The sequence below is a fragment of the Tetrao urogallus genome, assembly GCF_951394365.1.
Source record: "Tetrao urogallus genome assembly, chromosome: 16".
Classification (NCBI taxonomy): domain Eukaryota; kingdom Metazoa; phylum Chordata; class Aves; order Galliformes; family Phasianidae; genus Tetrao; species Tetrao urogallus.
In genome coordinates this window covers 4,132,448-4,150,277 of record NC_136829.1, presented here as the reverse complement: position 1 = coordinate 4,150,277, position 17,830 = coordinate 4,132,448, and the positions used below count along the sequence as shown (strand labels likewise).

The 17,830-nt window shown below is 49.9% G+C and overlaps 2 protein-coding genes across 2 annotated transcripts; one reads left to right on the top strand and one right to left on the bottom strand.

Annotated features, from left to right (window-relative positions):
- Window positions 1–1,717: 1,717 nt before the first annotated feature.
- On the bottom strand, window positions 1,718–2,395 carry LOC306952654 (uncharacterized protein; the record flags this gene model as incomplete). The annotated part of the gene is made up of 1 exon (XM_079543381.1): window positions 1,718–2,395. The coding sequence occupies one exon, from the start codon at window positions 2,393–2,395 to the stop codon at window positions 1,718–1,720; it is 678 nt and encodes a 225-aa protein (XP_079399507.1).
- Window positions 2,396–3,413: 1,018 nt separating this feature from the next.
- Window positions 3,414–17,584, top strand: MYBL2 (MYB proto-oncogene like 2; the record flags this gene model as incomplete). The annotated part of the gene is made up of 14 exons (XM_079543230.1): window positions 3,414–3,433; window positions 3,929–4,022; window positions 5,155–5,226; window positions 5,601–5,693; window positions 7,410–7,630; window positions 7,789–7,945; window positions 8,677–8,946; window positions 9,744–10,130; window positions 11,895–12,034; window positions 13,003–13,102; window positions 13,735–13,848; window positions 14,409–14,525; window positions 15,235–15,381; window positions 17,456–17,584. 14 exons carry the CDS (start codon window positions 3,414–3,416, stop codon window positions 17,582–17,584), a joined length of 2,061 nt encoding a protein of 686 aa, XP_079399356.1.
- Between the last annotated feature and the right edge of the window lie 246 nt (window positions 17,585–17,830).

Sequence of the window (17,830 nt, the reverse complement as noted above, 5' to 3'; positions counted from 1 at the left end):
GAAAGAAAAAACAACCAAAACAACACAAAACCAATCATTTTACACTGTTTCATGTTTAGGATGCTTTCCTAAAGCTGTTTTCCCAGTGCACCTAGCAAGCTACTAACCAGCTGAGATGTGCCAACGTAATACTGGCAGAAGGTATTATACGGTATGCTTTGCATCTGTATGCTTTACGGACAATCCTTTATCATAGCAGCATGTTTCAGGATTTTCATTTTTTCCTCTTTCAATGATTTTTCTTTAATAATATGGTTGTGATTTTCACTCACAGAAGCACTTTGTATGTTCCAGCTCTGGATTTACATAATAAGCCTTATCTTTCCCCCGCAGTATCAATACCAATCAGTCAACCGGCACCAACTACAGCTGAACCAAACAACTGTGTGATCTTGCTAATTATAGACGTGGTTTGTGCTGTTCTTTTGGTGTTTAGACTGCAAACTGTAAATACACTCTCCCTCTGTGCCCCTTTTCAGAGTCGTTTTTGTCACCTGTTCCTGATGTTGTAACATGATTTTTAGAAAGAAGTCATCTGAGCAGCTAGAGAATACAAGCAGCTCCCTGTTTGCTGTTTGTCTCTTGTGCCATGCTGACAGCTGAAGTAAAAGAACAGCTTTCCTCCCCCCCCCCCCCCCCCCACTGAATGGAGGTTGTTTTGGCCAGAATGTCTGCTATGAACTGTGTGCAGAGGCAATAGCTGCACTCTGTCTTTCAAAACTTCCCTTTGGCCCTTAGAATAACAGTTTAAACGCTTCCCATGAACAGAAATACTGCTTTGGGCGAGGAAATAAAATACATGTAAGCTGACTGACAGAAGCTGGAAGGAGTTTGATGCATTGAAGGCTTTCAGTAAGTGAAGCTAGCCATCAGAAATGAAGGCACCCAGCAAAGGTAACTGGGCTTAACAGGTTACTTTCCCTTTTACTCTCATGTAGTATTTTACCACTTCTCCTTTCATCCCTGAGAGAAGCAATAGTGTTTCTTCTGCAACCTGTAAATGCCCTGAAAGCTGGTGTTAGCAAGTAACTTTAGAGACAAAAATGAGTGGAAGCGCGAGGTAGGAAGAGCAGCTCCAGCAGCTGCAGGAGTGCGGTGGGAGCGCTCTGCCAGGCTCAAAGCTGAAGTACAAACTTAAGTTCGAACAGCAAAAAAAATCTCAAACAGCTCACAGCTGGCAGCCCCTGCAGCCCCGCGCTCTGCCTGTGCTTCTCCCCACGTGCCAGAAGAGGGATCCCGAGCCCCGGCCCCGCAGATACCCGCGGGCCAGGCAGCCGCCCGGCTCCCGCATAGCAGAGCCGGGGAGGGCAGGATGCGGCTTTTCTTCTCGCACGGCCGCCGGGGCCGCGGGGCAGGTAACGGCGCGGGACGGGCAGCAGCGCGGCCGGGAGCGGGGCCGGGCCGGCCATGTTGGGGCGGGGTGGCGCGGGGCCGGCCGAGGGCCTTCACGCTCCGTCAGTCAGAACGAGCCCAGGGGGTTGGAGGGCGCTGAATGAGGCCCGGCCTGCGGAAAGGCACAGAGGGGGAAGTTGAAAGCTTTATTTCCTTAATAGAAAAGACAGCAGTAGGATAGGAGCGGGGAGCTGGGCTGGAGGCTGTGGGCTGCAGAGCATGGGGCTCTGCCGTCAGCTTCCCACCACAGTCACATCCCGCTGAGGAGAAAAACCTCACTGTTACCCCACAACATGCAGCTGTGACCACTGCCAGGGCTGAGGCATCACGGGGCCTGGCACAGGAGCGCAGAGTCCAGCTCTGTATCGCCCAGCTGGGCCTCATGGGACAGAGCCACGTGTCTCCTGGGCCAGGACACAGGGAGCACTACAGGGGTGCCCAGCGGTGATATGTCTGGCTTGGAGCAGCCCAGGAAGCTCATATCGAAGGGCAGGCTGGTGTCCAGGGGAGGCTTTATTTCTGAGATCTCCCACCTGGCTGCTGGGGGCTTGCCAGGGGACAGCAGGTCACTCAGCAGCTCGGGGCTATGGGACAGTGCTCTCTCCTGGAGGCTCCTCCTAGCTTTGCATGGTGTGGAGGTGTTCCTCGATGTCACATCCAGCAAGAATCCAGGCCCAGCAGGCAGCTCACAGGGCACAGCTGGCAGGTCGAATGCAGCAGGGCCGAAGGGGCTCCTGCAGAAGGAGAGGAAGCTGAGGTCTGAGGAGCTCAGGCCGGCCCTCACTCCGCTGTCCATGGGTTGTGCCACCATACACACAGGGCTGCCCCTCATGGTGTCCGCATCTGCCAGCAGCTCCCAGGCACTCTGCTTTGGGGCACTACTGGAGTTCAGGTAGTAACTGCACACAGGAGAGAAGTGGGTGTGCCCAGAGGCCCCTGTCACGAATCCGTTGTCCAGGAGGTCCTTAATGGTCAGGATGCTGTGCTTCTGGGAGGACAGCATGGCACAAGGCTGGAGGAGCCAGGAGTCCCTGTTGGAGCACACAATTTAAAGGCTACCCCCACTAGCAGCCCCTCAGACCCAGGCAGGGCACCTTCCTGCCCCATCTGCTAATGGGGCACAGGACCCGCACTGCAGCACCAGGAAATGACTTTTCAGACCTCTTGTTAGGCAGGGGGACAAGGTAGCATCCCTAGGTTTGTGCTCACTCGATCTGCATAGTGCTATTAGCTTTGTTCTCCTGGGTGTGAGGAGCCTTAAAGCATTCCTGCTGCAGGGGACACCTGGGGTGGCCATCAGAGAGGCTTTATTCCCATTCCTGAGGTCAGTAGAGCATTTATCCCAGGTGGAGCCAGGCTGCATCCCACTACGTGCAGCACAGAGGCCTTACAGACACAGCTATGCCAGGATGACCTGGGGACACACAGCATCAGAAATCACATCACAGAGCCCTTTAAGAGCAAAAGCAGAGAGCACACAGGTTTACTCAGGACAGTTATGTGATCATCCCAAAGGGAAACACTCAAGAGGCCCAGACACTTCTTAAATAAATCTTTAAGTAGCACCTGGGGGTTGGAGATTCATGATCTTTGAGGTCCCTTCCAACCCTGGCCATTCTGAGATTCTAAATGGAGCAATATCTGGGAAATAAGAAGAGCACTACTTGCCTTCAATGCCTATAGGTTTCTTTCAGGATCGCAGCCCTTCCTTTACCCCTGCTTAAAGTGCTTTTATGGTGCCGGCAGTTAATTAACGGGCTGGTTCCCTCGTTCAGTTCATTTGGGAACGCCGCGCGTTAGTTCCCGTTAGTTCCGCTCGTTCCGTTAGCACGGTTACGGCCCGCTGCGCTGCGGGTTCACCCTCGGCTCGGGCGGGGCACAGGCGTCAGGTCTCCCTCCCGCGCGCGCCTCTTTGTGCGGGCGCCGGCGCTGTGCGCATGCGCGGCCCGGCCCAGCGCGAGGGGGGGCAGCTGTTGGCGCGAGATAGGAAACTGCCGCCACCGCCGCTCGGCCCCGCCGCCATGGCGCGCCGCAGCCGCGGGTGAGTGGCTCCCCGGCGCGGGGGCGGCCCGACGGCTTCTCGCTGGGGATGGTGGGGGGAGGTTGCGGCCCGTTGGGTCTCGCGGTCACGCTCTCGGTGTTCCCGAGAGGTGTGGATGGGGTGGCGGAGCCCGGCCCAGAGCTGCCGTCCCGCCGCCCGCCTCTTCGCGCTGCCCTCGGGCTGGGCCCGGCGGTTCAGAGCTGTCCGGCCCCGGGCCCGCTGTGCCAATGCAGTGAGGGAGGACGCTGGGGAGCTGGATGGAGGAGGATGGAGCGGGGCTGGGTTCACGGAGCTCGCGCTGATGGGCTGGAACCGAAGGAGCGTCCATTCTCAGTGTCACTGTGAGACTGGCAAACGCGCAGTGGGTCCTGGAGCTGAAGGGGCTGCGGGGAGGCTGAGGGAGGGTCTGCGTGTGTGTGTTGGTTGGGGGGGCAGCTCCCTCTGCTCTGCTTCTCCCAGAGGAAATGGGATAACACTCTGTCTGTTGCTCTGCAGTGAGGACCAGGATGAGCTGCACTGCCAGGATACTGACTCGGATGTGCCTGAGCAGCGGGATGGCAGGTGCAAGGTCAAGTGGACGCAGGAGGAGGTGAGTGAGGGCAGGGTGCACGCTGCTGATAGGGCTGTGGGTGGAGTTTGGTAGGCCTTTAGGATGAGCAGCTCATCCTCGCCTGCTGCCACAACACCCACTCATGGTGTCTTATTGCTGGGAAAGGCCCTTTGTCTGTTTTGCTGAGGCCTTGACGGGAGGAAGGTCAGGTGAGTTTGAAGCCTGGGGAGTGAAGAGCTCTCACCGCTTCAGCATCTGGGCTGACAGCGAGGTGTCAGCTGCCTGCAGCAGGTGCTAGAGTGTGGCGGAGGCTTGGAGCTGGTTCATGCAGTGCAGATGCACTCTTCTGTAGTCAAATTGGACAGTGTTGGGGCCATTAGGACTGTGGCAAAGAGTCTGAAATGAGCTGGCATGTTTTCTGCCCTAGTTCTATTCCCTCCAAAGTCCTTTTTTCTTATTCTGTGAAAGCTACAAAGCGTTTCATTTCCCTTGGACTCTGAATATGGAGTAAGAGCGGCCTTTGTGCAGAGATCAAAATCTCGGGCTTATGTTGGGCAATGAATTATTTCTTACCTTTGTTTGCCCACCCACAAGGTGTTTCATTTCCGTGCCCACAGGCAAGGAAGCCCATAGCAGGCTTTGTGCGAGGTGTAAGAGCAGGAAAACCTGTGTGCAGGGCTTGTGAGAGAAGTGCTGTAGAGCTGTCAGTGTAAGAAGGCAGCAGGCTGCCTGGTTAGTAGCAGTGTACTTAGAACAGTCTGTTTCTTTGGCCAGGTGAAGGCACTATGTGAGTTGGGAGATGAGCTGCCTGGTCAGGGGCATACTGGGGCTGGATAAGCAGGTAGCTCTGGCTATGTAGTTTGAACCAAACTACTTTGGAACAGAGCTCAGTGTGAGCTTGAATGTGATCACAGCAACTAAGTTTGTTTTGTACTCTGCTCTCATCATGCACACACCAGGAACTTGCCCTAGTACAGAGCTCTGAGTCAAAAGTGTTCCAGCTGGCCTCTGTGCAGTGGGGCACTGTTGAAGGACTCATATACCCTCTTCCTTGTAATGCAGATATAAAAAGCTTAACAGTTAAAAAAATATCTAGATTGTTCTCTTGATGTTGTTAGCCCTGGGGTAATTGTGGCACATTTTGCTCAGTGGATGTCTTTGTTCTTTGCAGGATGAGCAGCTGAAGATGTTAGTAAGACATTATGGGCAGAATGACTGGAAGTTCCTGGCCAGTCACTTTCCTGTAAGTGCCCCTTTGCCTGGTTGGGAATTGTAGTGTTTGCATGCTGATTCTTGTGCTCAGGTTGCTGACTGTCTCTATGCAACACCTTGTATGGTGGGACTTTGTTCTGTAGCTGCTACTGTTGAACAAATTTAGTGCTCTCTAGGGCAGGGTGACACATCCTTCTTGCTTAGAGGAGTTCATGTGTGAGTTTGTTGGGAGCTGGAGTGAGACACTGAGGTTCCTGTCTCTGTATTCTATACCCAATACCCTCTACTATAGCCATAGTATGCATTCTCTGTGTAGTTTTTCCATGGGCAGACTGTGTGTGTGAGGACTGCTGTGTTTTTGGAGCCTCCAGTCTAATGTATGTCTGCTCTGATTCCTTTCCCCAGAACCGCAGTGACCAGCAGTGTCAGTACCGTTGGCTGAGGGTGTTGAATCCAGACTTGGTTAAGGGCCCTTGGACCAAAGAGGAGGACCAAAAGGTAAGTCAGGCAAGGACAGGATCTGAGCATGGGGCTGTGACCCTCTGTCAAAGTGGAGGTGTCAGACTCTCTGGTCTTACAGACTGTAGGTAGTTCTTTCCAGTTGTGGGTACTCACAAAATCTCCACTCTTGACCTGTTCTGAGCAGCCTAATGCAGCCATGGTCATGAAAAGCAGAAGCAGGCCTAGGCATCTTCAGCTGAACACTCTTTCACACTGTACTGCTGACAGTGCTGTAAGCTAGCAAGGAAGAGAGCAGAAATGGGAATTAATTCATCCATCTGCCTGTGGTTCTCTGTCTGACCTGGCCATGATGAACCTAACCAAAAATAAATCTGTCTTTTTCCGTGCTGCGGTGGATTGACAGATGAGCTGTGAGTTCCGAGACACTGCTGGTTCCAGAGTGAGCTGAGAGCAAGCAGCTCAGACATCCTTAAGAAGAGTTGAAATTAATTCCTAGTCATGTGTGTTCTGCTGTGAAATTTCTTAGTTTGTCAGATTCCCTGTAACATCCCTGCTCACCTATTTCTTTCCATTTTGCACCCACTGTAATTCCTTCTGCCTTCTGGGCTTTCCATCTGTGTTATGTCAAACACTTCCTGAGGAGGCTTATAACAATTCCCTACCTTCCTACAACAGAACAGTTGCTGCCTATTTTCCCCTTGTCGTTTTATGTCCTGATTGCCAGCCAACCTAGTCCTGATGCCCATTGCCATCATAGCCAAGCCAGGCTCCAGCTTTCTGAAACCGTGGATAGCTTTGTGCTGCAAACTCTCCAGGTCCCTGGACATGGATATCTGTGGCCCGTTTGTCTGCCCTAGGCAGTCAGTCAGCAGTTGGAATGTTAGCTATAGATCAAGAGCCCTGTGAGCAGGATCTGTGATGCACCTGCTACGTGCACCTTTCAGCTAAGCACTGCTGGACAGAGTGAAAATAGTCTTTTGGAGTCATCTGGCCCCTCTCTGAGATTTTGGCAGGCTAAATGCTGCAGGCAGCATGTTATGTTACATTGCTATGTTGCATGGATGTATTTCAGGCCAATCAAAAAAGATTCCTTACCTGCCTGGAAGCATTTGCACTGGGTTTCAGGCAGACGTGTCAAATCCCTTGGTGAAAAGGAAATTGCAAAGCAGATGGCTTTTAAGTGAATTTTGCTCATTTCTGCTTTAGTGCTTGCACCACGTGTTCTGACCTTAGTGGGGCATGGATCTGCAATTTGTGTCTTCTCCAGGGAGTTGGACCCTCTGTTAAAGGAAGGCTGTGCCATGCTGTTCCAGCAGGCAGAGTTCCCACCTGCAGGCACGGTGGGAACTCTGTCCATGCAGCCATGCAGTTCTTGGGAAGAGAGGAAAGCAGAGGAGTCTTGGAGCACATGGGACTTGATGCTTTGCTCCGACTTGTTCCTCACTGCACCTGCCCATCTCTGTCCCAGCCCTCTGTGAGCCATCATCTGCATCCATAGGTGTCAGGTGGCAAAATTTCTGCATGAAAACTGCTTCTTCCAGGCATTCGGTTGAATTGTTGCTCACAGAAACACTTTTCACCTGTCAGTGACATTGTCACGTGTCAGTGCTGCATCCCTCCAGCTTTTTTGCCTTAATGGATCCTTCTCTGTCTGCCTGTACCTGGTTCCAACACAGGTGAAATGCAAAGCAATGCCTGTACTGACCTTCTCCTTTGCTCCATTTCCTTATTTCCTTCTTATTTTCTTCAAAGGTAATAGAACTGGTTAAAAAATATGGCACCAAACAATGGACTCTGATAGCCAAGCACCTGAAAGGACGCTTAGGAAAGCAGTGCCGGGAACGTTGGCATAACCACCTGAACCCTGAGGTGAAGAAATCCTCGTGGACAGAGGAGGAGGATCGCATCATTTTCGAGGCCCACAAGGTCCTGGGGAATCGCTGGGCTGAGATTGCCAAACTGCTGCCTGGGAGGTAGGGTGTCTTCGCTCACTGGTACCGTCAGAGCTGGGTGGCTTGTGGAGATTTATGTGTTGGTCTCACAGGACGAAGCTGGGGAGCTCACAGCTGTTAGCTGTGCTTTAAGGCTGCTGATAATAACAACTTTTTATTTTCTTCTGCTTTCTCTGTAGGACTGACAATGCTGTGAAGAATCACTGGAACTCCACCATCAAGCGCAAAGTGGACACGGGAGGCTTCCTCAATGAAACAAAGGAGTCCCAGCCACTGTATTTGCTCGTGGAAGTGGATGACAGTGAGAGCCAAAGTGGAACAAGAGCCGGGAGCCAGGTACTGCACAAGTATGTGGGCAGTTGGGTCTGTCTCTGCTCTGCTAATGTGCATCAGAGCTGCTCTGTCACCCTGCTGCTGCCTCTAACACTGCCTTCGGGTTTATATAAAGAGTCTGTGCCTTCTCCAAGACACTGACTCTTGGGAGATCTCTCCCTCCAGGAGTTAGAGGTATGTGTGCCCAAGTGTGTTACCCAAAGGGAAGACAGCAGCCTGCTATTGTTATCTTGCTAACCCCAGTGTCAAGTCTGTATTGGAGTCTGAAAATTTTGGGGGGATCCATTATGCTGTTGCTAGCAGGGGAGAGGTTGCTTCAGGCTGTGCAGTGAGGGGGGGGATGATGAAGAGGTACTGAGTTCCCTTCCTTTAAAATGGAAAGCAGGAAAAGTACACATACTTACTGTATGAAGACAGCATGACACTTTCAAAGGCAGGCTCTTCAGAGGAAGTGTAGAGTTATTGCTACCTGCCCAGCCTTTGTTCCACTTCCTTCCGGATACTGTTGAGAGACATCTTCAGTTAAATAGTCCTTCTCTTTATTTGCATGGGCTCCTTCAGGTGGTGTATGCCACAGAGCAATGAGGGAGAACAGGATTGTGAGACAATCCAAATGGCTGTTGGGAAAGCAGGAGGAGCGAGTGGGCTGAAGGATCAGTGCTCATGGCCTAGGACTTGATCTTGTTTGCTTGGTTTCTGCTAATGGCTGCACTTTCTTTCTTATTTGTGTGAAGACCGTTGTGCCAAACTGGCCAGTCGATATCTCTGAAATAAAGGAGGAGGATGTCAGCGATGAGGAGGTGACAGGTTTGCAGGAGCTACCGTCAGAGTTGCCAGCTGCTGACCTGGCCGAGCACAACGGGGAAGGAACCGCAGATGATGCGGTGCCTGAGGATGCCTCAGCATCTGTCGCGTCTCCGTACAAATGGGTCGTGGAAGCTGCCAATTATTTGTGTCCTACGTCTGTCCCAGCATTAAATGAAGCTCTGGACATGATTGAATCTGTAAGTAGCACACCTTTGCTCCTCCAGCTAGTGGTGGGAGACTTACGGGACCTGATTTCCACCACTGTTCCACTGAGTGAACTTGCTGGGTCACCTTGCTTATCACCATAGGTATAAGGAGAGTTGTGTGGATTCCTTTAGTTTAGCCTCCAGTTTGATTCATCCACAGAACACTTAGCAGCCAACAAAGGGAAATATCTGTGCAACCTGGTTCATGAGCTGATTATCTGTGAAATATTCACTTCAGATATGTAAAGAAGGACTTTGTGCCCGAGGCTTAGTGGCCAATTTGTGGGTCCTTAGAGGCCTGTTTGAATGGTACCTGTACTGATGGGGTTGAGCTGCGAATGGTTCTGGCTATTTTTCATCTGTTTACAACAGTGTGCTTTACAGAGTAGCCCTGTATCCATCCACCCATGTTGGTGTGACCAAGTTTGGCAACAGTCACCTTTTTCAGACTCTGTCCCCAACCATTTCTGTTTTGCTCCCTCTGTGTGGATGCAGCTGTGTGCTGCAGCTGTGCTGTGAACTGAACTGGGAAACCAACCTAGCGTAAAAAGAAAAAAACACCCTATGCACAAACAGCTTTCAGCTGGATCAGGTCTGTGGTCTGACTCTCAGCTGTGTTGACTGCAGAGAAAAGAGAGCTTGATTTCTTCTGTAGCTAGGCTCCTTGCAAAAGGCAGTGCAGTCTGCACACCTGCTTTTTTCACCTTGCAGTTAACCTTTGTATTTGCACCAGTCAGCTGCTCAGCTTTCTTTCCTGGGCCGTTGCTGATGGCTTCTCTTGTATGCAGGACCCGGATGGGTGGTGTGACCTGACCCAGTTTGACCTGCCTGAGGAACCGTCTGCTAGCAGCGGCAGCAGCAGCAACAGCCCGGTGCAGCAAACGCCCAGCAAACCAACGCCATCCCTGCCCAACGTGACTGAGTACCGCCTGGATGGCCACACTATCTCTGACCTGAGCAAGAGCAGCAAGGGGGAACTCATCCCCATCTCGCCACATGCGGAGGTGAGCTTTGGCACGCCGCCCTCTGTGTTGAAGAGGCAAAAGAAGAGGAAAATCTCCCTCTCCCCAGTCACGGAGAATGCCCCCAGCACCAGCCTCTCCTTCCTTGACGCCTGCAACAGCATGACGCCCAAGAGCACACCTGTCAAGACACTGCCCTTCTCTCCATCTCAGGTACAGAATGGAGCAGGCCAGCCTGGGCTCCTCTGCTTGGCTTTGTTTGTGAACTATAAGTATGTCAATGCTGTGCCTTAATGCTGTAATCTCATCAGCTCTGCCATCTTTGTGTTTCTCTTCTCTTGCATTAGGCAGTTCCAGTGCATAGGGTATGTGTGTTTCTGGTAAAAGAAGGTGCAGAGCTGGGTTCTGGCACTGCTTGTCTTCAGTGCTGCTCTTTCTGTGAGAGCAGCAGCTATGGTTCCCTCAGCAGGAGTGCTTGCAGCACAGGCCAAGTTACCCTGTATGATGGATGGGGCCACGTGCCTGCTATGAGGAAGGAGCACTGCTATGCAGATCTGCACCTGCCCACTGCAGGAGAGAGCACAGTGCTTCCTTGTCCAGGGTACCGTGTGTGGGCATTGCTGCCCTGGCATGGGATAGCAGTGATGTGACAGTGCATGTGGCTTTCCTTTCTTATTTTTAGCACAGTCATCTGTCTGGACAGCAGCTGCTGGTGCACATCTGTGAGTTGATGGCACAGGGATGTGCTCACGGGCCTTGTCTCTGTTACAAATTAATCTTAGGACTTTCCCACGTTTACCATGACTGTAGTAGCATCCATACCTGGTCTCACAACAAACACCTTACTGAAGTGCTGCAGCATTCAGACCCCCTGACTCCTACCTTGACACAGTGAAGTTCTGTCAATAAGACAAGATAAATCCTGTTGCACTGCTGTGTCAGCTAGCAAAGCTTCCACAGCTACTCTGTCGTTCACACACTCTTCCTGTGCCACTAGCTGAACCTTCCAGGACTTTGTATTTCTGGTGTTTCTGCTGCCCTCAGTGACACGTGGTAGAGCACAATGAGCCACTCTGATACCCAGATTCAGATCAACCTTGAATGCAAGGCCATCGAGAACTGGGGATTCAAAGTGAAACCTGAGTAGTGCAGTTCTGCCATGAGAAGCTGAGAGGCCTAGAATTGAGAACATGGGAAGTTCCATGTGAGTAAAATTTCTTTAAGAGTGACAGTGCTGTGAAACAGGCTGCCCAAAGAAGTTGTAGAGACTCCTTCTCTGGGGATATTCAAAACCTGCCTGGGTGCTTTCTTGTATAATCTACTGTAGAGAACCTGCTTTATCAGCTGGGATGGACTCAATGATCTTGATAGATCCCTTCCAACCCCTACAATTCTGTGATTCCACAGTCACCTGAGAGATCAGTCTCAGACTGAACCCATGCCATCAGTTGAATGTAACACAAACAGCTCATTTATTTATTACAGTCAATAGTCTGTGTTACTTGAAGAGTTACTAGAACTCAGAGCAGGCTTTTTGTTGTGCTGGTGGTACTGCTCCTTCACCACACAGCTAGGCCTTATCTGTACCAGTGTGAGCAGAGACTTCCCTCCCATCTTGTAGCTGACTGGTTGTATCTGCTTACCTCTTGGGAAAGAACTTTGTAGGTGTGAGGCACCTTCTTTGATGCCTTAGTCCACCTAATGGACTATCTCAGTAAGAGCCATCCCAGCTGATGCTAGGATGAATCCCCCTTCTGCCACTTGATTTTGACAAAGGTCACCCTTGGTCTTACTGAGGCAGATCCTCCAGTGAGTGCCATTCAGTATGGGAGGGTTTTCCCTCCCCCCCCCCCCCACCCCCCCCCCTTCTTTTCTTTTTTGTTTTAAAAAAAAAAAAAAAAAAAGATTCTGACTGATGATACCATGTTGGAAAGTTTGGGACTGACTGTTTTCCTCTTTCTGACCTATGTCGTGCAGTTCTTAAACTTTTGGACCAAACAAGATACACTAGAACTGGAGAACCCATCCCTTACCTCCACGCCTGTGTGCAGTCAGAAGGTGATTGTCACCACCCCTCTGCACAGGGACAAGACTCCTCTGCTCCAGAAAAACTCAGCGTAAGTCCTGTATTTCTTCTTTCCCATCCCAACCTGAGCAGTGTCCTTTTTCACACAGCAGTTTGATTCGAGTCAAACAAAACTTCCCCAGAGCTGGCACAACTGAGAGTGACAAGGCAGGCTGGGGGATTTCCTTAAATTGGTGTGGCACCCAAAGACAGCTTCTCTGTTTGCTGCAGGGAACAAGTGTCCCATCTGGTTGGGACCTCAGCCAAATGACTGCTGTTGTGCTCAGCTGCTTGGTCGGCTGATGCCTCCTGTGCACGTCTTTGGGAAGCGTTATGATGCTGTGAGCCCTCTGCCAGCTGGGAAGCAGCTCAACAAAGGCTGTTCAGATCCATCCCTTTAGATCTGCACCCTCTGACTTGTGGGGCAGTCCAGGGCATGATCTTGAGGCATCATCCCAGCCAGGTGAGAGAGCGTGTCCTGCACAGGGAGTGTCCTGTTGGCAGGCCTGTCTCTGCATGTCGCTATGCTGATGCAGCACAGTTTGTGGAGGTGCTGGCTGTGCTAGCAAAACTGATGTGGCCCAGAGCAGCAACCACATCCCATTGGTGTAAGCTGGCTTGGCTGCTCCAAGTGTAATTGTGCTGGGATTTCCACTGATCACAAAGCTCTGGCTGGCCATGAGGAGCTCTGCTAGCAGAAGCACTGTGGAGTAGCACTGGCCTGCAGGGATCTGTCTTGCCAGTATTGCAGGTGTTGTATCACTTTCTGAGAAGGGTGCTTGGTAGTTGACAGAGTGGAGAAGCATAGTTGGCATTTCTGAGATATTTTCCCTACTAAAGGTTTCTTGGTAGCCTTTGGCCCTGCTTATGCCCCAGGAATGCCCTACCCAGACATATGGCTTCTGCTGTCACCGTGTGAGACTCTGCAGGCAGTCCGTATAGTGCGAGTGGAAGGTTGGGGCTTACTTTGTGATGTACAGCATGTCTGATCCTTAATCTTTTCTACTTCTCTACTGGCAGGTTTGTCACACCAGATCAGAAATACGTGGTGGACAACACTCCACATACCCCAACACCTTTCAAAAATGCTCTGGAAAAATATGGACCAATTAGGCCTTTGGTATGTACTGAACAGGTCTGTTGCTTGCTGGTGGTGGTGTGTGGGGTAGTTTGCAGCAGAGCTGTGAGCCAGCCGTTATTTGAATAGCAACATGGTAGAGTTTGGTAGTGCTGGGCTGAGATGATGGGGAGGGAGACCTTGTCCTACATATATCATGGTAAATAGCCACAGGATTTCTATCTCCTCTGCAAAGTAGTCAAAAAAAAACCAAAACCAAAAAATACCCCAAACTCCAAGCAGCCTTTGAATATGGCCTCAGTGCTTGGTTATTCTTGACCTTGAGGAAAGCAAGGAAACACTGCATCCCTAGATTTCTAATGTGGACTTAATGTGGGTGCTGTGAGGATGGCAGTTTCAGTATACTGTGCCTTCAGTGCATACTGGTCTCTTGATGGCACACCTGGGGGTTCAACTGCTAAGCGTCTCCCTTGCCTGGAGATCCAGTAAATCTGTCAGGCTAACAGAAATCTTGTAATGTTTTTTCCTGCTGGAAAGTAAATACTTTGTAATGTTTGTCTTTCCACTGTGAGCTCCTGTGGGTTACCCTGGCCCTATTATCCACTGAGGGAATTTTAAATCTGCCTGGTGTACAAATTATGACAGTCTTGTGCTCTTTCCCCTTCTTGCATCAGCCACAGACTCCTCACCTGGAAGAAGACTTGAAAGAGGTGCTCCGAAGTGAAGCTGGCATTGAACTTATTATTGAGGATGACGTGAAGCCTGAGAAACAGAAAAGGAAACAAGGGGTAAACTGGTTTTGCTTTCAGTATCTTTTTTTGGGCTGTCCTGTGCTGTTGAGGGGTGTTTTTGCTGGCTGTGTTCATCCTGCTATTTATGCCAAAAAGTTTTTCAGTATGTGGTTGCTGCCTTTTAGTGAGTGAATCTGCTTGTATGCCTGAGGTTAAGGCCTGCTTAAAATACTGCCGGCTGCGGCCTGGTTTATGCAGAACTCAGGGCTGTGCCAGCAGATACTGTCAGACCTGAAGTATCTGTGGCAAGCTGCGCTCCCCACAGGCTGTAGTCTGGTGCAAAAAGTCTCGTGGCTCAGTAGGCCCAGCAGGCCCAGGTGATGTGACCTTCCCTTCTGCTGGAAGGAGTTTCCCCTTCTAAATCAGTGGCTCTTAGTGCCAGCGGGGGGAGCGCTAGAAGCTGCTGTGCTGTGTGGTGGGGAAGGCAGCAGCATGTCTTTTCGAGGTGCTAGTGCAATGCAGGTAGGGGGATTTGTGGGCTCGGTATGCACCCTTGGTCCTTAGGATGGGAGTTCACTGAGTTGATTCATGCTCACACTTGTATTTGTGTTCCACAGTTGCGCAGGAGTCCCATCAAGAAGGTCCGGAAGTCACTGGCCCTGGATATTGTGGACGAAGATATGACGCAAAATATGGCAGCCCTCCCCAAAACTATCTGTTTCAAAAGAACCCAGGTGAGGGGTGCTGCAATCAGCAGGGATAGAACTGACTGCAGCAGGGCTGAAAGGCAAACTTGGCTGCTGAGCTGTGTGTGGTGCTGGCACCTCTGCTGCTGCTTTCTGTCTTTAGCAAGTATGGGACCTCTAACCCTTCAGAACAGCAGAAATAGATTCTGTTTTGTTTTTAACATTAGCAATTTAATACAAGGGCTGTAGGATCCAAAGTTCAGGCATGGTGTAGGCTGAATCACAGCCTGAAGGCCAAAGAGTCTGGATGAACAGAAATTCATGTGAAAAAGCTGCCTGCAGAAGGAGATGCAAATTCCTTTGTGATTTGACTGCTACCCAGCTGCTTTCCTACCTGTGGGATAGGAGAAGCCGTATGTGTTCTCATTCTTGGAGGTTTCCTTGGCTGGTTGCAGGGGTGAGAAGCACCTTCATCTCAGAAGACAAAGGCTGTGTTTTAGCACAGCAATTACTTATTTCTTATATTATAGTCATTTCTGCTTTTTTTTTTTTTTTTTTTGTCAGCTAGTCTGTTTTGGTTAGTAAGCTTTCCAAAGAAATCTTATGCAAAGCAGTGGTGACTTTGCCACCTGCGATTGCCTTATAACATGTGGATGAAGTGCTGAGATTTGTTAGTTGACCTTTTGGCCAGGAGAAGTATCAGCACTGTTAGTGCAAATTGACTTTTTCCTTTATATTGTTTTCTTTCTTTCTGCAGCCTGTGAATTTCCTGTCGAGAACCTTGAACCTTTCCTCCTCAAACAGGAAGAACGACTCTGGCTTGCTCAACAGAGCCTTTGTACAAGTGCAGTCAGAGAAAATGTCCTACAGGAAAATGCCAAGCCATTTCAGACCACCGGCACCAGTAAGCCCTGCAGCTATTCCTTGCCAGCAGCACATCAGCTGGTAGTGCTGCCTCTGTTCTTCTTTGGGAGGAGAGTTATGGGGGTCAAGCTCAAGAGGAACATAGTGTGCTCCTGTGTGGACATCTGTATGCTCTCAGGGCTGTCTTGGCACTCAGTTTTGGAGATGCTGATCTAGCAGTGTCACACTGCAGCTCCCTCTGCTTTTCTCACAAACCTGCCCTTCCACTGGGGCTCAAAGCCCCGTGGCTCATCAGAGCTGTGGCCTGCAGGGCCTATTTGGCCCTGGATTTCTTCCTGGGAATCTGTGTCCTGTCTCAGCCCATCAAGGGATTTAGACTAACCCAGCAGTGGAGTAAACTTCTTTTTTAGGAATCGCTCCTTGGGTGGACAACAGTAGATTAATCTTCTTTGTTTCTCTGACTGTAACAATACTGTGAGGCACAATGTGAGTACCAAGGAGGCATTTCTCACCCCTGTGAGGAGTATTTCTAGGTTGTAATGAAACCTGTGTGCCACAGACAGCATGGGCTGCCTTTGTCCTGCCATTTACCTGAACAGTGGCATTACCGTGCTCCAGTGGATGATGTTTACTTGCCTTTCAAGCATAACTCGTAACCTCTGCTGAGATTGGTGCTTTTAAGGTCTGTTGATCTTAGAATTATTTAACCTTTGGGACATAAATGGTTGTGTTCTTCGTAAAATCTTCACTAGTTGATGTAGTTTCAGACAGTGCATTAAAAGAATCTGATCCTTCCTTCATTTGGTGGGGTGCCTTGGAGAAGGGCATGATTTTTGCAGGTATTTGTCTGGGCTGAGTCATGGCAATTCTCTGGTAGGATGATATACCTATATATATAAAGGTATGCTTATATAATACACATTTTCCTAGGTGAGGAGTGAAACCAGAGCTGAGGGCTAGCACAGAGGTGTTTTCAGATGCAAGGAAAGTCTCTACAGAGCAGCCTTGGCTTGTTCCATCTTCAGATAAACAGAGCATCTGTCTCTGGATTAGAGCTGTCTGTTGTGAAAGCTCTTCCTGACAAATAAGTGCTCCTCAGCCAGTGTAATTCCTTCCCCTTCTCAAAATAGACCCCACTTAAACACTTCCATTTCTCCTGTCCTAGGTAGAGCTGTGTTGCTCTGGGTGCTAATAGATCCATATCAATAAAGCTCTGGAAATGACTTGAGGGTTGCAGTAAGTCAGCTTGTGTGGTGGCAGAGTACAGATGTGCTGAGAAATCCCCTAGCCCAAAAACAGCAGGGCTGCCTGTGGTGTTGCTGGACTCTTGGGATTTGTTGTACTGGACTAGTGCTGCTAGCAGTGGCAGCTATAGATTAAGGATGCTCACTTAGCTGTGAGCTGAACCTAAATTATCCCCGAAGCCATGCTGTGTCTGCATGGGGCGTTACTGTTAGCAAATAGTGCACATCATGCTCCAGTTCTTTGCCATACACATAAACGAGTACTTCCAGTTGAGGGCAGTATGTATTGTTTTGCTGCATTTATCAGAAGATTTGCAGAGGTTTTCCTAGCATAGCAAAGCATGTCACCGGGGCTCTTGCTTTACTCAGTGACTGAAGCACACCTGATTTTTTTCAGCTCTTCCTGTTGAAGCCACAGGCACTAAATTACTGCTAAGGATGGATGGTCTTTCTGACCAATCCAACCCTTCAAGGTCTGGGGCTGAGCAGCTTCCATGGGCGTTGAGCTGATCAGAAGTAAACCAGAAGTAAATCAGAAGTAAGCTGCTGTTGAATTCCTTTCATCCCTCCAGGCTCTGTTCAGCACAGTGAAGCTTAGTGGGCTTGTTCTCTGGGGTTTTGGTCCCAAGACAAGCTGGAGAAAGCCCTAAAGAGGCCTATGGGTGGTTCTGCAATGGGACACTTAACTGGAAACTGCTGAACATAGCACCCCAAGCTAGAGATTTTTGTTTTTCCCGGGAGCAGATAGTTCTTATTTATTTATGCACATTGTTTTAAAACAGTATGTCAATATCATGTTTATTTCACTGGTCCCCAGCACCTTCCTCTCCCTGGGCTGTGTTGTACGTATTCTTTCTTTTCTCTCCATAGATGACCAAGGCTTGGAAGGCGGTGGCCTGTGGTGGAACCCGAGACCAACTCTTCATGCAGGAGAAAGCACGACAGTTCTTGGGCATGCTGAAACAAAGTCACACATCAAGGACCTTAATCTTATCGTGAAGGATTGTTCTGCTCTTTTTATTTTATGTTTTAAATTTTCTTATAAAAGAAGAGGAGGGAAAGCTGGGGGGGAAAAAGTCCTCTGCAAGGCCATAGCGTGTAGGGGTGAATTTTTCCTTTCTATTCCCAGGTTAGATCTGTATTGTAATAAATTGAGTTAACTGTTGGCTAAAATGTTGGATACAAGTTCTGGAATCCCTGTGGAAAAGCAAATGAGGGAGGGGTGGAGAACTGACAGCAAGAGCA